Source organism: Spermophilus citellus (assembly GCF_964194105.1).
Source record: "Spermophilus citellus genome assembly, chromosome: 10".
Lineage (NCBI taxonomy): Eukaryota > Metazoa > Chordata > Mammalia > Rodentia > Sciuridae > Spermophilus > Spermophilus citellus.
Window position 1 is genome coordinate 49098444 of NC_138197.1, and position 25305 is coordinate 49123748.

The following is a 25305-nucleotide window of genomic DNA, read 5'->3' on the forward strand; positions in this document are numbered from 1 at the left end:
AAACTACATATTTTTAAGCTATCGTTCTTCATCCAGGTATCATTTTGCTACATAAAAAAAGCCCTCTTCAACTTCCTAAAGGAGTTAATCATTTCTGAGTTCTGAAAAGTGGATATCTGTATTTTGAGCAATTAATAAAACAATCTCCTTGCATATGATCAATGTAATTTGAGAGATACTTGCTAAATTATTATTATTGAAATGATATCATGCATTTTTAACACATAATGCTATCAATACTTTGACGTTTAATCAGGCTGTAATTTATCTATGCAGCAAAATAAAGGCAGTATTTTTTTCTTTAAAATCACAAGGTAAATCTTGACGTTTAACGAATAATGGATTTTCATATGGAAAACAAGTAAGAATGGAAGAATATTAAAACACTTTTTATGTTTATAAAGTAAAAAATATTCATTCAGAGATGAGTTTTGGTATTAGAAGAGCATCATTGGTTCTTGGAAAATATTTTTTGAGTGGAAAACAGAATGAGAAAACTAAAGGGAGTAACAATAATATTAATTTCCCCTAGGATACCTCCTCTCTGGTATTAGAAATGCTTTACATATAACATGTTCTCATCTCTGGTATAGGTTGTTTGACTTGCCCTTTACAAACTTACTGGTACCTAATCTGAATCAATGATAGACCACACAATGGCCTGAAGTAGTGGACTTGTGTGAAATTTATTGTCTTGCATAATGAGATGTGCCCTAACTAAGGGTTCCAGATCTTCAGTATAAGCAATTATTTAGAAAGCAGTGGGAAAATGGTGTAACAAGTAGTAAGATCTCAATACCTGGAGTGAGGAGACCATGAAGTTACATACTTGTTTCTTGAGGTTTATTTCCTGGAAGTTGATGCACAGCTTCTAGAAAATATGTTTTCTGAAGTTTTTCCTGGCTGTGCACAATTTCATTTTTCACTTTCATTAGTAGGTTCTAAATTTCTGGAAATATTTTACCCATTGCTTATCTACTTCTTTAAGAAGTCCTACACTTGGGGAAACTGGGAACACTGTTTTAGATGACATTCCTATTAAATGAGCATTTCACAAAGCCTGTTAGGGTCTTCAGCAAACACTACAGAACATACTGCTATATAAATTTCAATGCTATATTTTAGTGCTTTATATAATAAAAGGTTGGAAATTGGAATTATTCATTTTTAAAAAATATTTTGAAAATAATCTTTACACTTTCATTTGTTACAGGGTTTTGTGATAATCACCTATACTCAGGAATATTCTCTTGGCAGTAAGAATATTTTAAAAGAAGAGTCTAACACATTACACATGTGAATGCCTTTTGGACTAGATTAGACATAGTTATAAAATGCAAGAGTTTCCACCCAAAAAGACTTAAAAATTTTATAGTGATATGTTCATTCAATAAAAATATTGGGGCACAATATTACAACAGGCACCCCTATAGAAATCAAAGATCACTTTATAGTTATAAGGACTATTTAATTTTTTTAATTTATAAAATAAGACATGCTGGTTAGTTACCAACATTGCCCTTCATCGAGCTTGAAATAACTCAGGGTGGGGGGGGCTTCATATAAAAGAGGATAAAATGACAAAAAAAAGAAATAAATACACAACAATTTAGGATTCTAGCAAAAACTAACATTAAACATATCTGTCATTGGGCAAAATTACCACTTAAAACAATGTAGATAAATTATAGACCACATAACACATAGGTCTTATAACACAAGATGTTGTCTTTCATTCTAATACATTAATACAGAGATTTATAGTCCAAATGAACATACTTTTTAAAAGAGTTTGGATCATTGCAGAACACCTAGTCAAAAGCAATAGTACACCTGGTATGCAATGGATCTGTAAGAGTTCATTATTTCTTTCTTCTTTTGTCCATATTTCTTAATAAAGAGCTTTCCAAGTCTTTCCTCCTTTTTTGCATATTGACTAAATAAAATATTGATCTAACATCTCTAGAATTTTATGTCTGGAAAGAACTATAAGATCCATTAAATGCAATTATTTAAAAATGAAGCACTTGTTCAAGTTCATACAGATAATGACAGAGCAAATGCTACCACCCAGGTCTTCATAATTCAGTATTTCCTCTATTAAACTTCCACTAGGACCAGAGCCAGGAGCCCTTGGGTGGATGACTTGGATTAGGTCAGAAATAGCTTACTCAACCATTTAATTACTTGTTCAATTAGAAGTCACTGTGCTAGGAACTCTGGTTGATGGGGCAACTTTAATGCCATTCCCACTCTTTAGGACAGGGACTAGTAATCTGCACAGGGCCAGATAGCAAAGATTTTAGGCTGTGAAGTTGATCCAACTTAACCTTGCCATTGTGGCATTACATTACATTAATATTCAAATGAACAAGTATGGCTGTGTTCCAATACAACTTCATGGACACAAATTGAACTTCATATAATATACATGTGTCATAGAGTATTCTTTTGATTTTTCTCAACAATTAAAAATGGTAAAGTCTATTCTTAGTTTGTAGGTCATATAAAAGCAGGCAGGAGGATCTATATCCTGACCACTGCTCTAGGAGGTCAAAATCTAATGGAGGAGAGACATAGACAAGATGTCTTAAGGAAGGATAGAGATTTGGAGCTAGCAGAAAATTCCTTGTAGGGATGAATTCTGAATTAACTATTAAGGACACAAGCAATGTAAGGTAAAGGTATTGTAGCTAGACATCACCACCAAAGAAAAATATGGAGGCTGAGAAAAGCAACAGGCAACTGGGCACAGTTAGAACAAAAGTCATAAAGAATGATGCAAGGAATGGCAGGAAATGAGAAATGAGGCTGGAGAGTTAGACAGGAAGTGAGCTCGCTGCAGCTGCAGGCTTGACTACACCCACTTTAATAAAGGTTTCTGGGAGACCCAATAAAATACACAGGATGGCACAAGAACTACATCACATGCCAACTGAGGCTGTCATTCCACTTTTAGGAAAATATGATATAACCCTACTCCCCTATTCCTGAAGCTACTTTCCATTGTTTCTCTTTCTTTATCTTTCTCTCTCTCTCTCTCTCAAGCACTCCAGTGTTCCCCCTCCCCCCCACCCCGTGCTGACCCTTAGGCACAAGATTGTTTTAAAAATGGACATTTTCTCGCAGCCAATATGAGCTTGTCGGAATAATTGTATTTATATGCTGTTTTATTTGTATGTGTTATATACTTATATGTTTTGGAATTCAAGCAAGTTAAAAGTGGAAATAAAATTATAGCACAAACTTTTGACAAATTTTGGCTAAGTATTTACATTTTTTTTTTTTATTATGGATCAGCACATGAACCAAGAACTAACAAAGCTAAGTACATTTTATCTCCCTGAGTTAGATTTAGGGTAAGTTAGGTAAACTTTATTATTATTACCATGAACTTGGTTCAACTTTCCTAATAGCATTCTGCTGGGCTAAAATAAATGTTCAAAGTTAATATTCTTTGATAATAGTTTGAGTGAGCATGTGACTAAGCAATAAAACAACAACAACAAAAAGATTAAATTTGTAGAGAAAGGAGATACCGACTCTATCTTGGGCATTGAAAGACTGTACAAAGGATGTTAACAAAAGGTAATGAAAACTGGGCATGGCGTTGCACGACTATAATCCCAGTTGACTCAGGAGACTGAGGCAGGAGGATTGAAGTTCAAGACCAGCCTCAGCAACTGAGTGAGGCCCTAAGCAATTTAGCGTCTCAAAAGGGATGGGGATGTGACTCAGTGGTTATGTGTCTCTGGTACAAAAAAAAAGTCTAGAAAAAAATAGAGAACATGAATGGAAGTCCCTATTCTGTATTGAGATCCCGATCTGTGTACTTTATTTTGTCCAAAAATATTGTTGGCAAAAAATTTCACATTAGAGATTGAGTGAGATAAATATTCCTAAAATCAAACTGTAACTTCATTGTTTTTATTTTACATAAATGCATATTTGCATGCGTATGTGTGTGTGTAGTCATTCATTTATGGAAATTTTAAGATCTGAATTAGCAAGATTATTTCCTGTGTATGTGAGTATGAATACAGATATAAAAACACATGAAGAATAGAGACAGAGATAGACTTAACATTTCTCTAACTACAATTCTACAGAACAAACAAAATATTTCAGAAGATTTGTAATTTAGCTAGGCCACTTCAAAACACGTAATGTATAACTCTCTGAATGTGACATTTGAAAAACAAAGGAAAATATCCCAGCAGTAATACATAAGGACTCCAAGACCTACTATTCATTTTAATTTAATTAATACTTTATGAGCCCCTTATTATAATTGTTTGAGTGAAAAAGCTGTGCTAAAAAATACACAATTTCAATTTATTGTCACTGACATTTCTTTATTCCTAATGATTCCTATGAGATAAATGGCAGAAAGACTAAGTAAAGTAATGATGTGGCTGTCCAATCACATTGTAGAACAACAGAGATGGTCCAGATTCCCAACTAAACCACTGAGGAGGCAAAATGCAAGCCAACACAGACACTTCTTAGCTTATGACTTTTATATTGCACATTTTTTTTCTCCCTGAAATTTGGATAGGTTCTACATTCACTGAGATCTGACCTCTCCTGCTTACACAGTACTGCTCCCAACACCACAACCCCCATGCATGTGCTCTACTGCTCTAAGCCAGGAGATCCTGACATTGATGAAAAGTGTCACAATGCTGAGTCAAGGACTGGTGCAGGAAAACTAAGGATAAAACAAACAAACAAGTGAAACAATAAACAAACAAACAAACAAACTGAAGAAAATCAGAGAAAGAAAAACTCCAAAAGGCAGAGGGTGGGTTTTGTGCATTTATATGGTTTTCTGCTCGCAAGTCTTCCACATGACTGATGTCACACTGGGGTGTATAAACCTTTCAGGCACATTTCCACAAATGAAGCATAACTTCTCAGAAAAGAAAGGTCTAAGCAACAGAGATCTAATTCATCTGAAACAGCGAATCAATTCTTATCTATTAACACACTAAACACCAGCACGGCAGCACTGTCCTATAATAAACAGACATGCTCAATTATGGTGTGCTTTCCCAGTTACAGATCTCTTCAGTAATTACACCATGCAATGAGCACCACATTGATATTATTTATTGTGTGGGGAGAAGAGAACTTAAAATACACATTAAACCAAGGCTCAATATTTTAGTGAACCTTACACAGGCCTGAGAACAAATGGTACTTTTCTTAAAAGGAAGTATAAATGTTGATGTACAGTATCTCATTTTCTAATTCTAATTTAAAAGTTCATATATGAATGTTACATTGGAATTCTGGTCTCTTAACTTTCCATTTCAAAAAATGTGGATAAAATCATCTATCATGCTTCATAATCACCTATACTTACTATATTTATAGCAATACAATCTTCAAAAAATATTTTACACAGAGATGTTGCAATAAAAAGAAAATGGCAAATAGAAACTTTTTCTACAAAGACAAAACACAGGAATAAAGTTCAAAAAAAGGTTCCTCACCCTCTGCAGAACTGTCAAACAACTTCTATTGACCAAGAATAGCACACAGTAAACATACCAAACAAAAGGAATGATGAAAGATGTATTTACTTGTTCAGGGCCTTTATTTTTCTTTCTATTTCATATACACCCACATTGAACAGTCTGCATTGTGTTAATAAATAACCAGCAGCAACCTAAGTGAACAGAAGGGGGGTTTCCAGGATGCTGTCAGGTACCAGACAGTTGTTGGCACTGCGGCTACAGCTCTCCACATGTGAGTTGCACGCCCCCACAAAATAGAGAGGATATAGGCTAACAAAAGTATCCTGTAGCATATTAGATTCAATAGGAAGAAAGGAATAAAAGTTGGGAAATAGTACTTGTTTTTTGTTTTGTTTTGCTTTTGGAATTTTCCAACCCTTTGAATTTGGAAGGGCATCAACCAATTCTAGGGACTCAGTCCTTCCAGAGTTATCTTTGACCAAATGACCTTCAGTGCTTATCTGGAAATCTAGTAAACTGTCACCCCAAACAGCTTAACAATAAAGGGTTTTTTATTATTATTACTTTAGCTTCCAAATTGTTTCTAATGTAGGTTCCATGGTTTATTTTATACATATATATATATATATATATATATATATATATATATATATATATAAAATTGAAATTGAAATATTGTGAACAAATTTTTCAATTTGTTTTCTAAAATACAAAAAGAAACATCTATATAATACACAGTAATTGAGAGTAAAATGCACAAACTCAGGTCAGTATGTTAGTGTTTACCTTATTTATGACACTAACAAAGAAGAAAACTACTGTGTTTTATCAGTGTGTGACATTTTCAGTTTACACTTCATAAAAGTTTGTTTCCAAATGTCCCATGACATTCTTCCCTAGAGCTATGGAGAAAGTCTAACATAAATGAAAATAGATTAGGTCCATAAATATTCAGAAGTGAGTATATATATATATATATGTGTGTGTGTGTGTGTGTGTGTGTGTGTGTGTGTGTGTGTATGTGTGTGTGTGGAGAGAGAGAGAGAGAGAGAGAGAGAGAGAGAGTTAGTTCACGTGCTATTGCATTATAAATGGCTTCTATGTTATATGTATATGACAAGGAAACAAGTGAAAGATAGGTAAGTAAAGTTGCCTTTCAAATTCAAGACACAAAAGAAAGAACACTCATTCTGAATTCCAAACAAGAATTTCACCAAAAGCTTCCAAAGTTCATCATCCAAAAATAAGAGCACAGAGTACAATCTGGTATCCAAAGTTTTTTAACATGTAAGATGGGTTGTCTTAATCAGTCCAAAATGTCCAGGTCATATGCTCACTCTGTTCTGCCCTAGCCTCACTGCTCCCTCATGATGTGGGCCATATTTCTCCTCAATGATAAGGGTGGTTTGGACAGGCACACTGGGAGCCCTCAAGGTCTCAGAACTCTGGGAGCAGGTGGCAAAGGCAATTCTGAGTGAGCTCTCCACTGACTCTAGTGCTGTCCGTGCCTTCTCCATAAGTAACTCCTATTAAAAAAAAAGACCAAGCATCCACTAGAACAAAACCAAGCAGGCCTATTTAATTAGGGCAAATGCTTGATATCCACTTCTCCATGTTAAACACACAGCCACACAGGCCTGGGAGGTCTGATTAATTTTAATATGCACGGTCGTGACAAGTGCCTCAAGGGTAACGGAGTGAAAAACACACACGCACGTAAACACAAAATCCTCCAGCTAGTCTGACAAATCAGTTTCAGGAAGATTCGATGTGTGTTGCCCAGATTAGAGTGTTACAATTCAGCAAGGGCCTGGACCTTCAATGTGAGAGAAAAGAGGCCTCAGAAACAGGTGGCTAGCTCTCCACTCTTGAATAAATGATATCCCCAAAAGCTGTGGCACATAAGCAACAAGACAGGCTGGCATGCTCTCCTCGTGTTTGTGAATGTACAGCCTGGGTCACTGGGTTTTCCTTTAGGTGATCCACACATTGAAACTGAAAGTCTGCAACTGACAGATTTGGTTAAGCACAAGGAAAAGAGGTGCTCCATTTATATGAAAATTTCAGAAAAATACTAGAATCATCTGGGTAAAAAAAAAAAAACAAAAAACATTTGGAATGGTTCAGACAGTCCCCTCAGTAGACAAACTCATGTATGAGCAGGGATGAAACACTTAGGGATCAAATATTTACTGTCTCATGTTAAAATGCAAACAGCTAACTAAAAATGATAACTTGATCATTCACAGAACAATGCAGAAGATGAAGGACATAAATTTATAATGCGGTTACATGTTATTAGCAAGAGTGCAAGTTAGAGTTTAAAACAAAAATAGAAACTGTCTTGGCCAAATGGTTTTGTTATTCAGATACCCTGGATTTCAAGCTCAGGGACTCACTAGGTGAAGATTTCCAAGGGCAATCATGAAGCCTTTACGATCCCAGTCAGAGGGTCTTTCAAGAAAATACAAATTAATTTTCTCTAACACTTAATGAAATCAACAAGATCAGGATAAACTATAATAAATGATAAGCGATGATGAATACTACTTGAAAAGGAGATGACAGTGAACAAGTTTCACTCTAGTGTTGAAAAATGACACTTCAAACTCAGCTAACTCGGCTAAAGTTAAAACCCTTATTCCTGAGGAAATAGGCTCTACAACATTTGAGGGTGTCTTCTTGTCCTGACCTTTGAAAAAATAAACTCCTTTCTTTATCATCACTTTTTGAGTGTCGATTTCCATACAGTGATGCCTTTGAAAGGGTGCTGGAGGTTAGCCTGTAGCTTGCTCAACAAGAAGAGAGACATTTTCCAGTGACAGACTGCACAGATGAACACAGCCACAATACATCAGGAGTAGCCTCCAACAGCAGCGGGAGTGTGAGGAACAAAACTTAAAAGAGCTCAATTGAAAAGTACCCTTGTTTGTCCTTCAGTGGAACAGCACTTACAAAGCCTCTTCAACATGTACTTTGTCAAAAGGACAGTGAGCAACTAAACAAAAGCAACTCAAACCTCTGCCAATTAAAGTATCTTTAGGCTTTTCCCCTGATCTGCTCACTTTTGATTTTTCCCACCTCATCAAATGTGATTTTAAAACAAGACTGAATTTCAAAGTGCCCTCTTCTTTCAATTAATGGAATGCTTTGGGATTTTTGAATTTACAAAAGCCTATCTCTGTAATTTTCCCATTAAAAAAATAGTAATTAGAAACTTGATAAAATTAGGGGTAATTCTGAATTCGTATTTCAACTTGTCTGTTAATGTGATATGGTCCAATTTAATTTCTAAAGGGCTGCTCAACAACAGACATTTAACTTATAAGAACTAACATTGAGATTTATAACATAAATTCAAACATCACACTTGTAAAGCCAATAGAAATGTTCAGAAGGCCAAATCTCATGCACCAGGGGCCTGTCTTTTCTATAGAATAATTACATATAATGTTGTAGTAAACTGCAGATGAAAATACACTGCTTATAAAACCTACATAAGCAACCCTAAAGTAAATCTTAAATGGGGGGGGAGTTTATAACTGTTTGAAGGAGCTATACATTTGCAATAAAAATTAAAATGCATTATCAATTTTTCTGAAAAGAGGCACAAGTAACATATGAAAGTGCAATCAAGTGAATTACATTTAGGACATGTAAATATCAAAAAGACGCAATAATATCCATGAATAGTTTTAAGTTTTAAAAGAGACCAATTTTATGAACAATGTATACATTATTTTGGGTTCATAACATTTAGGAATAAACATAAAATGTGTCCAATAGAATCCTACAAGTGGTACAACTAGAGTTAAGTGTTTTTGGCATTTGCCTCTAAGAATCTGTATTGTACCGCAAAGTATGAGAGAGAGAGAGAGAGAGAGAGAGAGAGAGAGAGAGAGAGAGAGAGAGAGAATCCTGCCTTTCCTTCACCTACTGATGGTGATAGATAACTCTATGGTAAAGGCTTGAAGTCTGTCACAAATGTACTTTTTCAAGCCCATTCCATTATTTTTATTAGTTCTCCCAAGAAGAGAACTCTTTTTGTGAAGTCCATACTAAAAGCAATGAACTGCTTCATGTAAAGTAACACTGGGTGACTTTGGTAATATGTTGTGCCTTTTGGGTCTTGTCATATAAAATGGTGAGCAAAGATCTTGTGAAGTTCAGGGAAAAAAGTTCCAGTTGTGTAAATAAAAAGAAAGCCAAGTTCCAGCAGAAACAGAATTTCATACGTGAATGCAGTTTCTCACACACGCATCATGGCAAAACAATCCTGGAGGTGTGGGTTTCATACTCTAAGAAGGAAGAACAGGGGGAGAGAGAGTTGCCATACAAAATCAAGGAATTCAGGATCTGAAAGGGAATGACACACACACATACACATGCACACATGTGCACACTTGTGCACACAAAAGAAATCATAAAAAGAAAGCAAAATAAAGTAGAAAAGCAAGAACAAATGAATCACAGAACAGAAAACTATGAAAATTTAAAAAAACTTATGAAGCATTGGGCCCAAATAATATTTGTCTTCACATATATTCACATTTATCATGGAAAAAGTAGCCAATCCACAAATCTAATGTTAAACAGCCCCTTCTAGTTACACGTGCATCACAATTTGTGATTTCATTCATCATCAATTCGGAGAAATTTTCATTCCCTTAAAAATGTAATTCTTCAGGTAGGAAATTGTCAAAACATGTATTTATCTGGGGTAACTTATATAAGTAAACATCAAAGCAACTACCTCTGCAGGATTTTTTGACTGTTGGATTTGCTGTTACTTTTTATTGTTCTTGTGTTGTTAACTATATATCCTAAGTTTCAAAGTTTTATAGTTCTGAATCAGAATTTTTAGTATATAATAATATCTTGGGAAAAGAGCACTATACACTTTGGGTGTACCTAAAGTAGCCAGGTTCCCAGTGAACCAAGATGTGATACTGACAACAACTGGTAAGATTCCAAGTTGATTATGACTGACAGAGTACTGTGATATGCATTACCTCATTTGTTCTCTTCAACAACCTTCTGATGAAAGTGGCCCAGTTAGCATTGCCAATGCAGACAGAACACTCATTATATTAACACAATTATTATAGCAAATAGTGTAAGTAAATATTACATTTTAAGTGTAAATTTTAAGGAAGATGTGCAATTTTAGGCAGAAAAAAATCTTTTCTAACATAGAACTTGAATTTCTGCAAAATGTTATAAATTTCAAGAGAAAAGTAGGTAAAAGTATATTTAAATTATTGCTAAATATATTTAAATTATCACCTCAAAATTGATCAGAAACTAAACTATATAGATGTGTTAAACCATAATCACTTAATCAAAGAGTCAGAACTAAAATCCCAAGAGGAAATTCTGTCTACTTAACTCATTTATTTGAAAGCCAAATAAAAGCTCAGTACTATCTCTCAAAAAAAAAAAAAAAAAAAAGGAAAACCACACAAAATTTCAATCTCATAAATAACTGCCATGATTTATAAAAGCCTCTGCAGCCACTCAGGAATCCTGAGTTTGCTTACCTCCTTGCTCATAAACTTCACTATCCTCGAGGGAACCTATTAAGAGTCCTTGGAACACTGGGAGAGGCTAGGCAGGTGTTGAAAGGAGACACTTGCTCTCCTTCTACCATGGCACATAAGGTGACCTGGAGGAGTCTGCCCCAGTCCTGAACCCATCCTGAGAAGTATGAACTATGATTCTCATGCCTTTTCTATTTACCTAGAAAAGGGTACTGCACTCCATTATGATGCAACACATTAAAGAACAAGTTATAGTTCTAGATTCTGAAAGATTATTCAAAAATCAATCAAATTCACTTCTCACTTTACTTACAGCACTGGGATATAATTATTACCTGTGGCCAGTAATCCATAGAGAATGTCAAAGTATTTCCTAAATGAAATGTATTAAAGCCACTTAAAGCATTAATATGAATAAAAAAATTACATTAGTGTAACAAACACATCATATGTATATTTTAGTGTTATACTCTGGGTTTTCAAATATCCACCTTTGTGCCAGGGTAACACGTTAACCTCTAAGTCACAGAAAGAACTGAAATAAATGATCTCAATAAAGACAGAATATGTTTATGAGAAAAAGAAACTCAGAGAAGACAGAATGAACTAGAGAAGGGGGTAAAAGAAAAGTCTGAGTAGAATATGAAGGCAATATCAGATGAAAGACAAGTGAAACCTAATGTATTTGCAGGGGAGTGTTGGCAAAGTCCAAAGAATGTCAGTTAGTAGGTAGACTGTCACCTAAGTGAAGACAAACACCTACTAAGCTCATTATCAGAAAACCCAAAGGGACTCTTCCAAGAACATTGTATTTAGATGACCACAAACTACTGTAGAGGAAGTTGGGGTAATCATCCTGTGGGAAGAGCTACAGAGATGAATTAGTGTAAGCAGTGCAAGCCGAGCCAGAGTCTGACAAGGGTGTTAAGAGAAAAGTGTTGGGTATTAAAAGGTGAATAAAAATTCACTAGGTAGATAAGATAGAAATGGCATGTAAGGCAGAGGAACAGCATCTGAAAAGGCACACTAGTATTAAACATACAGATCATTGAGGGAACTGCATTCATATTGATGAGAGAGCAGAAGAATGAGGACTTGGAGAGTTGTAGAGCATAGGGCTAAAGGGAAAAAAGAGGGTGGAGTCAGGTTAAATATGGTCTTGTAAATACAGAGTTGCATGGGGAACAGTACTTTTGCTCTAAATCAGGTTCCTCCATAAAATAACAGGAAGATGTTATGAAGCCTTGTTTTATCTTTAAATAATAAATGACACCAACTTCAAAGTTTGGGGGAGGGTTGAATGAAGTAGAGAGGAGAGGCAGATTTTTTTTAGGTCTCTCTCTCCTTTACCCATGACAGTGATGGGACAATATTGAGGCAGTTTAAGCATTAAACAAATAATTTCTTTCAACAAATAATTTGAATACCAATTATGTGGACTTAACTCACCCTTAAAATTTTTAATGGTAGAAGAGAAACACACTATTACATACCACGTAATCAGTATTATGTTAGAGTAATGATAACAATGATGGAAATTCTTGAAGATGTGAAAACAATGAGTGGAGCCCATATACTGCATGATTCTGTCTAGCAATTTAGGCTGGAAGATAAGAGAAACGGAATTGTATAGAGAGGACGGAAATAAAGGAAAGCTGAGTTTTGTTTGCTCTGGTTCTAGGAGGTAGGAACAAATGTATCAAATAGATTGAAATGTCCATTCCAAAGAGAAACTGAAGTTAATAGTAATGCATAAATGTTAAAATAAGAATTCAGTTGCATTCTTTGCATCTAAAGGGATCCTATCTGAAGTGATATCTAAGGTACTCATCAAAATAAAAATTATTTTCACCTTTCTGTAATTATCCTAAAGTTGCATAAAATCAAACTGAGGTTTGGATTGGATCATAAATTTAACTGTAGACCTGTATTTACAGACCAATCCAGAACACCTGAAACTTTAGGGCAAGGGTACTTTTGGAAACCTAGCTCTGTCACAGTGTGACATAGTGATATAATTTTAAAGTGAAAACACTGTTTTTAAAAGGAATAAAGAATATCTGAATTCAAGAGTGGATAAAGAAGAACTCAGACCCATATGCTGTGGGCTGGACTCTCCATCTGACTTTAATATTAACAGGCTGTGTAACATCAGGCACATCTCTGCCGTGTTCTCCCTCTCTCTAAAATGACAATGGGGGCCTCAAATGTGTACATATTTCATTCTAGTTATGAATTTCTCTTAGTCAATGATAATTTTGCTCCTAGACATTTTTTTTCCTACAACAAGTTTTTATTAAGGAATAACTTTGAGACATTTTTTTTGAGTAGTTGAAACTGAAATGATCTTCTATTAAAACCTTTCTGGAAATTTGATCACTGTGGAGGAATGAAGAACTTACTTTAGTAGAAAATTATTAAATACCACTTTAGTATTCAATATTTCAAAGGCATGGGAAACATTAAACAAATGTGTGACAAAATTCCTAACTGGACAGGCTGGAGTTGTGGCTCAGGGGAAGAGTGCTTACCACGCATGTGTGAAGCACTGGGATCGATCCTCAGCACCACATAAAAAATAAATAAATAAATAAATAAATAAATAAATAAATAAATAAATAAATAAATAAATGTATTGTCTCCATCTATACCTAAAAAAAATGTTTCCTAACTGGAGGAAACAGTGTGAATGGTGGTTAAGGCATAGACTCTATCTAGACTGACAGTGAATTCAGTGTGACATATTTAACCATCAGTTTCTCATCTGAAAATGGAAATAATAGAAATTACAATATTTAAGTAACATTAATAGTACTTCCTAAGATAGGAATTCGGGCTATGCATGGCAGCTCTGTTATCAAGATATACATAAAGATTAAATATTTCATATAAATTGCTTAACACTATAGTTAACACATGATATATACTTAATATGTGTTAGCAACTTATATATTGTTATACATATCATATTTTCTATTTATATATATATATATATTTCCCCCTGAATGAATCATATTCACATAGTGTCTTGATACAGAAATGATGTGTTAACATACTGTGATATTAAACTTCATTGTGACTCTAGAACTGCGAAGTCTAATAATGCTAACTGATAGAGCCCAGATATTATCAATATAATGGAACTAAAATACATAGGCCAGATATTTGAAACCACAAATTTACTGTGAACTGTGATACACCATATCAGTTAAGGTGACATTGAACAATAAGAAACTTTAGCACCAGACTTTTTTGGGTGATGAGAGGCAAAAAAGTATGATAGAGCAAAAACACACCAACAAACATATACTATTATGTTTTTCTTCTAATATAACTCTTAAAATATTTTAATAAATTGCTTGAAAAAATAGGCTAGCTAGAATACAGTACAGACTTTTCATTAACCCATATGCAAATCTGAGTTTTCTTTCTAACCATCTCACCTCAGTGGACTCCTTTTGGGCAACACACTATTCTCTTCTAACTTCTGAATTGCTGTTAGTTTGCTACTGGCAGGGATAAGTTGAAAACAATGTGGTCTTTCTATTGAAATCTGCTTTCCCCTCAACAAGAGGAAGCAAAGGCAAGAATATGGCACCCTCATAATCATTTAGCTGGGGCTTAATGAAATTTTCATCACAACCTGCTGTTCATTTTAATGGCCTTTGAAAAACAATGGAAAAAATTGCTTGAGGGAAGAAAAGATTTGTCTGTGGCATATATTTGTGAGCTTAACATTTAGTTTCCTTCATTCTGTCTCTGTTCCCCTCATATCCATATTGCTGTTCTCTTCAAAGAGCTGTAACAATGTTTGCTAGTTTTCAGAGTAAAAACTTTTCAGTTCACTTGTTAAATGTACTTCTAAGTGTTTTATTTTTTAATTTTTAATTTTTATTTTTTAGTTGTAGTTGGACACAATGACTTTATTTTATTTATTTTTATGTGGTGCTGAGGATCGAATCCAGGGCCTTGAAAGTGCTAAGCGAGCGCTCTGACACTGAGACACAACCCCGGCCCTGTTTTATTCTTTTTGATGATATAGATCCCTTTTTTTGTGTGTGTGCTATACAGAATGCCTCTCTTCTGTTGCTTGGATGACATGAGGTTTTAGTGACAATTCTCAAGTCCAATCTTCCTCTTTGATTGATGAAGTCTTTAAAGATAATGTATTTTTCCAATTGTTGTGAGATTTTTACATAGCTCCTGAAACATAATTCCCTCTGCATTTTCCCCTGCAATTAAAACAACAACAACAACAACAACAACAACAAAACTTCTTCAACATTCTATTATTTTGGATTATGAAACTTCTTATATTGTAATTATCTTACTGAATTTTTTCTTTATGACTAATATAATCATTCTACTCAAATAACTATAACTCTTTGACATATCTCTAAACTGTTTCAGTAATAAACATTTTTTCCATGGCAAATTATCACTAAGAACAAGTTCATTTACAGTTCTATGTATTCAAAATACATGTCTAGGAATATTGAATATGCAAACATAAGTGAATCTTCATGGTTCTATGTTCACACAGAAATTATCTTTCTGTAACTCAGACTTTTAGATGCTTGCCTTTTAAAATTATGTCTGTCCTCTTTAAAATTCTACTTCTGTATTTGTGCTATATCTTTATATTATTTAATAACAGTTCATTGGTTAGCCAAGCTTTAAAAATATTTTTAGAGGGGAAAATACACAAAAACACACAAATTGGGGAAATACAAAATAAACAATAGTCTAATGTTCATATTAAATGGCGATGTTTCTTTGTGTCAATCCTTCCTGCTGAAGATGCTCCATCCTTAGACTGAGTAATGGTTACTCTAATTTTGTTTTAATTTTCCATACTTCTTAGTGTCTCCCCCTAAGTAAATCAGGGTTGGGTACTGTCTCCTGCCCTCTTTCCTGTTGGGATATATCTACTCGATTTAGGCTTATAGTATACTTCCAAATAAAGAGTTTATGCATTCACTTGTAAGCCAACAGAATATGCTGGGAGATGGGGGAATACCAAGGTCATCCATCAAATTTCTACAGAGAACATCATCTAACAATAAACTCCCCAAATTTCCTTTGTAATATAATCCACACCACCACAGGTTGGTCCTTACTAACCTTTAACCCTGCATCCTAAACACATCTGAAACAATAATCAAAAATGTATATATGAGGAAAGCACTTCCTAACTTATTTTATGAAACCAGACTTGTTTTCCTGGCCAAAATTAGAAAATGACATTATATACAAGGAAAACAATAGACCAATATATGTTATGAACACAGGTGCAAACATCCTCAACAAATTATAAGCATGTGAAATCTAACTACTAAAATGAACTACAAACTGTGACTCAGTGGGATTTTTTCCAAGTTTAGAGACTGGTTCAACATTTGAAAATGGCATAGTCTCAATAGTATAAAGGAGAATAATCCCACATCATATCTACACATAACCAAAAAACAAAAGATGATTCTAAAACATTCATGAAAAAACACCTCTTAGCAAACTAGGAACAGGAGAAACCTCCTTAACTAGATAATGATCTTCTGCAAGAAACTTAGAGCTAACATCATTGTTAATGGTTAGAACCAGATGTTTTTCCTTTATATCAAGAATAAGGCAAGGAAGTCCCCTCTCACCATGCTCAGTCAACATGGTCCTGGAAGTTTTAGCTTTGTCCAAAGACAAGAAGAAGAAATGAAAGCTACACAGCTTAAGAAAAAAGAAATCAAACTTTCTGTTTGCAGATAACATGATAGTCTATGCAGAAAATTGCAAGGAAATTGATAAAAAAACTTCTAGAGTTAACATTGATTACTGAAAGAACACAGAATACCAATTTGTATATGAAAGTCAATTGTATCCTATACACCAGCACAAAGTAATTGAAATTCAAAATTAAAAACACGGTCTGATTTTTATTTACATCAACGTGCAGGTTTGTATAAAAATATTCAAGGATATAAATATAACAAAATAAGTATAAAACCTATATGGAGACAACTCTGACACTCCAAAGAAATTAAGGATCTTAATAAATGGGACACATCTTGTATTCATGGAGATGAAGACTCAGTATTTTCAAGATGCTAATTTTTCCCAATGTTATCTGTAGATAAAACATATTCTCAATCTAATCCAAGTTATTTGGTGGATATATGCAAACTTATCCTAAAGTTTATAGGAAAGGTAAAAGATCCAAGATGATCCAAACAATACTGTCAGAAAGAAAGAAAGTCAGAGGACTGAACTACCCAACTTCAAGAATTATTATCAACCTACAGTAATGAAGGTAGCCTGGTATTGGCCAAAGTACAAACCAATGAATCAAGAGAACAGATATAGGGGGCAAAAATAAATAGTCAACTATCCTGACAAGGGAACAAAGGCAATTAAATAGAAAAAGGGAGGTTTTTTCAACAAATGGTGCTGAAATAGATGGAAATCTATAAACAAAAAATTAATCTAGACACAAAATTTATAACTTTAAAAAAAATTGACAATAATCTTAGACCTAAATTGTAAAATGCAAAATTATAAAACTCTAGATGTTAACATAGGAGAAAATCTAAATGACTTTGCTTAAGATAATAAGTGTGTATCTATCAAAAATATTAGGTATGCAAAAAAGTCAGTAATTGGACTTTATTAAAACTGAGACTTTCATTCTAAAAAAGAAAACATTCAAAGAATGAAATCACAAGCCACAGACTTGGAGAGAAAAATTTTCAGAATATATATCTGATAAATGACTTATATCCCAAATATATAAAGATGTCTTAAAACTAAATTTTATGAAAGTGACTGGATTAACAAATGCACAAAACAGCTAAACCAACACATCACCAGAGAAAATACACATACATCAAACAAGCATATGAAAAGATGTTGAACATTGCTTGTCATTACAGAATTGAGAATTAAAACAACAACAAGATACTATTACAAACCTATTTGAATTAATAAAATCCAAAAAACTAACAATATCAAATGCTGAAGAAGATGTGGAGCAACAGGAACTTACATTTATCACAGGAATGTAAAATCATATAGCCACATTTAAAACAGTTTAGCAGTTTCTTAAAAAGCCAAACATTTTGCTGTCATATATTGCAGCAATCATTTTCCCAGGTATTTACTCAATTGAGCTGAAAACTTATGTCCACACAAAAATCTGCACATGAATATTGATAGAAGCTTTATTCCAAATAAGCCAAAACTGGAAGTAACCAAGATGTCCTTTGATATGCAAATGGATAAACAAACTGTGGTACATTCACACAATGACTATTATTCACTGATAAAAAGAGATGAGCTATCAAGCCATGAAAAGACATGGAAGTAATATATATTAATAAGTAAAGAGCTTGTCTGAAAAGGCTACATGCTGTATGCTTCTAATTATAAGATATTCTAGTAAAGTTGAAACTGTAGGAATAGGAAAAGATAACCATTTGTCTGGTATTCTGGAAAAGGAGGGAGGGATGATCAGGTAAAGCACAGGGGATATTTAGGATGATGAAAACTGTCTCCACGGTAGTGAAATGGGGACTAAGTGATTATATCCATTTATCAAGACAATTAGAAATGCAAAATGCAAAGGTTGAACCTTAATATAAAAGCAAATTTTTTTAAAAAAAGCATTTAGAAGTTTGAGGAATATCAAGAAAGAAAATAGAAAAGAATTTAATTGTATTACAAATGTATGAAATGACCTTACTGAATGGGGTGGAGGGAAAGTAAGTTACAAAGTAAGTTGGGTAAAGAATGGAATCTCTAAGAAGAAAAGCAGGAGGAATTCCATATAAGAACTATACTATAGTTGATCAAGATATTTCTTATCATGGTACCAGTTAATAATTCTGGTATTGTTATATGTACATAATGTCATTAAACAATTAAGTAAGTGGATGGTGGGAGTCAGATGGATGGGAGTGTACAGAAGAGATTATGCTAAAATAATCCCTGGGGATAAACAGGGATTAATATTGGAGACACTAGTAAGAATTCATGTGTAGCTCCAGAGAGGTATTGTTAAACATAGTAATATTTATAGATATGTATGTAGATTAGTATATACATATAAATTTATTTGTTGTACCAGCTGAGAGGCCCTAAAAGAAATTGTTATGGCTTAGATGTGGTGTCCCCCAAAAGCTCATATGTGAGACAATGCAAGGAGGTCTGGAGGAGAAATGATTGAGTTATATAGCCCTAACCTAACTAGTGAATAAATTCTTCATGGGATTAACTGAGTGGTTGCTGGAGGCAGATGGGGTGTGGCTGGAGAAAGTGGTTCATGGAGGTATGGCTATGGGGTATATACTTTGTATCTAGAGAGTGGAGTCTCTGCTTCCTGATCACCACCATGTGAGCTGCTTTCCTCTCCTACATTCTTCTGCCAGGTTGTTCCTGTCTCATCTGGAACACTGAGGAGTGGAGTCCACTGTCTATGGATTGAGACCTCTGAAACTGTGAGCCCTTAAATAACTTTTTCCTCCACTACAGTTGTTCTGGTCATCTGTTTAGTCACAGCAATGAAAATGCTTATTAAAATAGAAATAGCATCTCAGAAGCAATGAGCACACCTAGAATCCAGATCCTTTCTCCAATAAAAGGAACCAGGGCTTCTTGGAAAAATATCTGATTGTAGAACAGGAGTATGCGAAAGGTATAAAATGAGCCTACAGCACCACAAAATAAGGCAGAGAGAAACTAAAACAATTAAACACAATCACAATACTAGTGGCATGTCTAAGTGACATACAAAGTATAAAATAAATTTCCTTGAGTCTACAGTAGTATAAATAAATGGCTAAATGAGGGAGAAGAAATAAATGAAAAATAATTCTGATGCAATGATGTAGATACACCACCCTAAACAAGGGGAATGCACATAACACCCTCCTCCTTAGTTGTGGACATGCAGAATTCTCTCCTTTCAAAGAATGTGGTGTGGAAAGAGGGCAGGCAGCAACTTTACAGCAGAGAAACCTGACAAACACTACTTTAGCTAGATCCTTAAGGTCAACATCGACATGGGTAATTGCATAGAAAGTATATAATTGATATGATGTGACAAAAAATGTACTTTACTCAGTGGTCATGCTCCCCAAACTGCAAGCCCCAGTCTAATTAAGATTAAAACATCTGACAAATTCCAATCAATGGACATCCTGCCATATGCATGAATCTCAAAACTTTCAAGGTCATCAAAAACAAAAACAGTATAACTACTGTACATCTCAAAATGCTAGAAGAAAAACTTCTTTATATTTTCACCATAAAGAAGTCATAAATGTTTGAGAAGACAGGTATGTTCAATTTGATTACAAAAATGAATGCATCCATTGAAACATCGCAGGGTACCCCGTTAGTATGGATAATTTTTGTTTTGATGTGTTAAAAACCAAATTCCACGTAAAAATAATTTAAAATAAAGAAAACAAGAACAGTCTAACAAACAGTCATAGTCAAAACGACCCTAGGAGAAATGACAACTAAATATAATGTGTTTTTATTTTTAAACTTTCATGGGATCCCCAAATAGAAAAAAACAAACAAACAAACAAAAAACACCCTTGTTGAAAGCAAAGGAAATCTGAATAAACTATGGACTTTGGTAAATAATAATCTAATAAGATTGGTTCATTAATTACAATAAATGTAGTTATACTAATGTAAAATATTAATAAGAGGAAATTGTATATGGAGGAAACACATGGGAATTCTCTTATTATCTGCTTAATTTTTCTATAAATATGAAACTGCTCTATGAAAATAAAGATCTATTAATTTAAAAATACATGAATGATAATAGTGAATACCTTTGAATATTTGGCAGCTATTTTTTTTCAAATCACATTTAATGATAAGAGAAAACACACTAAAATGTTAAGTGCAACTGAAGATGCAAAATAATTTGAAAGGAAGAAGTTCCTCCTGTTTAATAAACAGAATATACAAAAATAAATGTATCACAGGTTTCATATAAAAATCTGCAATTTTAAGTAAATTTTATTTTCTCCATTAAATGTTTTTTGTTTTTAAAATAATTTGTATAATAAGATCATATTTTTTTTAATATCAGGAAAACACACACAGTATATTTTTTAAAAAGTTGTCTGGGTTCTCCATAAAGCTTCATTTTTATCTCTGTGAGAATAGAAAGGGATGTAAGATATCAAAATACCAAAAGTTCTTGGGTGACTCAATCATTTCTAGAATTCTTTCCAATTCTAAGATCATGAGAATTGCATAAATAAAAACCATAATCCATGGCCCAGCTCTATATCTGATAGGGATCCAGGAATATTTATCACATAATTCCCAAATAAATTAGTTAACAAACATTTTGTGTCAGAGAGACTTAGTATTTGTAACAGACTAGAAATGAGTACAACAACTCAGTATTGCATAGCGTACATGCAGTATATTTTTGGTTTATAATATGTCTTTGCATGCTATTACTGGTTGGTTTGATTGAAACAGGAGACATGTTCATGCTTGTGGTGTGGAATTCATGGTTGGGGCGTACACAGGTGTAAGTAGGTGTTTGTAAGCATCAGCAACATAAAGCTCACATCCATTGTGCATGAGCTTGTACTGGTGTATTTGCCTTACTGTTAAAATAAGTCCCTGTGCATATCACTTTCAGGCTGCTGTCACAAAATGTTAAAGAGAGTCAGAGATGAAATCTTAAAAGAATAACTCTAGAAGTTCAACAAAATGGGGAGCACATCTAGGAGTTTAAGAGAATCACTAATTTTTAAATACACAGTAGGCCTAACCATATGAATTTTGGACTATCAAAGAAATAGACCTAAGATATATTAAGTTTTAAAAATGTAATAAATTCTAAAAGTTTAAAAAATGTAATTAAATTCTAAAATGGTCTTTGATGCAAAGAAATTACTGGACATAAACAAACAAGACTGAGATATTTGACAGGTCTGTGACTTTTGTGGGCTCGGCTGCCAAATTCCATTCTTGAATCTAAGTTTCACTCAACCACAACTCACTTGTGTGTGGAAAATAAGGAAGACATCAGAACATAAAAGTATGATTTTAAAAATCCAGAGATGTACATCTAAGTGTTTCTGAGAAAGAATACTGTTCATCTTCATTGCATTTGGTTTCTGTTTTGTCCAATTTAACTTTATGAGCATAAAGGAAAAAAAAAAAACACACACACACCTAGGAGTTAAAATCAAGGTACTGAAACCACACAGCAGAAATTACTCAATTTCCTTTTCCAGCCTTTACCTTCTGGTTCATTTTTGATGAGCTCCTCCATTTTCCTCTGCTTCAAGGTGTCAACAACGTCAGCCAAGCTGCCCTTGCGCCGCTCAGGAGTCCCCAGGGCTGCGCTAGACAAGGATTCGCCACTCTGTCGCCCACCTTCTTCTGCCTTCTGAGGTGAGGTAGATGAGTTGTGTGGAGCGAATGAAGACATAACTTTATTGCCATCAACTTCCTGAAAGACAAAGCAAAAGAAAAAAGATTTTTTGTTGTTGTTTGTTTAAAATTCAGTAAATGCTTTTAAAATTGGTCATGTGGCTCATTGAGTTGACACATTAAAGTGGCATGTCACTTTTTGCAAGAGCAAAAGAACAAAGACATTTCAGAAAAGTAAGGTAATTTCACAGCACTAGAGTGAGTCAATGACCAACTCTTAGGAAAAATCAAAATATAAGGCTTTTCTCCCTTAAACTGAAATAATAAAGCCTAAAAGTAAATAAATGACAGTATAGTCTTATACAAAACCTATATTGATGAGATTTTCTTATTTTTCTTCTTTTGCTTGAAAGTCTTAAGATTTATCCATGAACATTAAATGTATTGGTCCTCCGGATTAAGGTTCTTCATGACATATTTAAGCAAATAGCAGTATATGTATATTATTTTCATTTTAAGTAGCTGCCTCTTCTTGATAGCACTCTTAATTAAAATGGGCTTCTCCCCTAGTCCTCCACCACATTCGCAGGCTTTTAAGAAAACACAGGTGATTTAGATATCAGACAAGAATATTGCAAGTTCATTTTTGCTTATGCTGAGGGTCTTTCTAATCTCATTTGTTATCCAAAACACAGGTTGATTCCAAATACTCTTTGCTATTTTGTATTTTTGAGCCTCCTTGGCCCTATAAAATAGTTTCCTGCAATTTTTGCTTCTTTATTTTTATGTATATTTGTATTAAAATAATTTATTCTATAATTCTAAATATTAAATAATATTTTTGTATTATTCCGTTGTCATCATTTCCCCCCATGAATTCTACCAGAACTTTGCAACATGTATACTATTTAGGGAATATTTTGTATCTACTACACTAAATTGATTTTTCAGGCACTTTTAAGGAGTGAAATTGAAATGATAAAAACAATTTTTTGCTTAAAGGTTTTCATAATATAGTCCATTAATTTCACAATCCTTTAACTTCCTACAAGGCAGAGTGTCTTAAAAATAAAACTAAGTCCTAAAAACTTTTATTGTCACCCTAAGTGTATTTCTTATATCTACAGTATTAAAAGTTTCCATTAAAATATATTTGAGTATGAACATATTTAATATTCAGAATAACAGATTACACCTGTTCACATATTCCTTCTCTACCTATTTAAGTCATATTAATAGGTTCTGTTGACTCCAGAAAAGTGACAAATCACATTGATTGATATCTAATGTTTTTAAGGTTAATGTTTTTAATGCTAATATTTTTGACTAGCTTAAAAATACACTAAAAATACTTAACTAAAAAACCTGTCATGCAATTTTTTAAAAGTAGATTAAAAATAGAGATGTCAATGCAAACAATATGGTAATATGATTGTGCACTAATGGATATGAGCGAATATAAGGACAATAGCTATGGTAAAACATCAGTTTGTTGGATGGGGCTATGACCTGTAGAAAGCAAAAGAAAAAAAATGTGTTTATACAATCTTCCAAATTGTTATTCTAAATCCCAAATGATTTCCATTTCTTACAAACATTAAGGAAAATGCTTCTGATGTACTACACTTTGAACTATACATAGTTTAGTTTCTAATGTATTTGGGTTTAGAAAACAATATGCATAATGTAATAATTATAATCCTCTGCAGGTGAAGATACACTTTCAGAATTGTGTGTTGAAAACCCACACATAAACATGAGCAAACATATTAAGCCTGCGCATGTGTGCACATGCACACCCCCCCACACACACACTTCTCTCCAGAAAAGAGCAGTCACAAATTCTTTCAGTAAACAGGCATGCTTTTATGGATGGTCTATAACACATCAGCATAGATTTGTGTATATTACATGTTATTTTTCCATGTAATATTTTTCTTCTCATTTATTTCTGGGGACCAAAGCAGAAACACTCCAATGCTACCTTCATTTTGAACATTTTTATTTGTACTTTATTTTCACATTAAATGAAGACAAACTATAGAAGCAAGAATTGGTAGCTAACCTTCATTTGCCATAACTGGAAATTGCATGCATCTTTCTATAGTATATCATCACTAGAGGGAATGGCACTCATATCTGCATGCAGTCAAATATACCAAAATATCACAAAAATACTTTCAAATAAAATATCCCATTTTTCAGGTCTCTCATTTTCCACACCTTGCAAACTGGAAGAAAATATCTTTAGAGAGTTTAACATATTTCACAAGAATTCTAAATTCAGTTGCTCTGGTAGAATTACAATAAACAAATTAATTAAACATCATTGCTATTACAGGCAGGAATATTTATCTTATCACTATTTCACCTGTCTGATTAGATTTTAGCCTCTGGCACTGTTGATTCTTTTTAACAGTTTGATGTAGTTAACAGCTGCTTCAGTGTGGGACTTCACTGTTCATTTGCATGGTGAATAACTTGATAAGGAGTGCTGGCACAGTCTCCAAGCAAAGAAGTCCTAAGCATCTTCAGTTTCTTCCCTGGGATTGCCTGTGCCATACATGAAGTAATGACTACATTTTTCTCTGGACTCTGCCAACAAGTAAAATCCAGAGTCAACTAACTAAGGGATATGTTGCCCAGCCCTGCCATATGTATTTCATCATGTCTCATAGATTCTAAGTATTAGTAAGCTTCAGGGTTTTGCAGATGAGCTCACAGTGATGTATGCCTTCTAAAGTTATATGATAAAAAAGGTTCTAAACTTTTAGAATGAAGTTGGTAATCTTCCTTTGTTATTCTTCAACAAGCTTACTTAATCTTATCACCTTTGTAACCAAGAGAAAAAAAAAAGGGTATGCCAAAACATCTAT

At 33.8% G+C, this 25305-nt stretch overlaps 1 protein-coding gene across 1 annotated transcript in view; it reads right to left on the reverse strand.

Annotated features, from left to right (window-relative positions):
- The window catches only part of SOX5 (SRY-box transcription factor 5), a 393350-nt gene that overhangs the window by 273556 nt on the left and 94489 nt on the right, over positions 1–25305 (reverse strand). The window contains exon 3 of the mRNA XM_081311948.1: positions 22298–22508. Within this exon, the coding sequence (XP_081168074.1) occupies positions 22298–22508 (211 nt within the window). The remainder of the gene's footprint in view (positions 1–22297; positions 22509–25305) is intronic.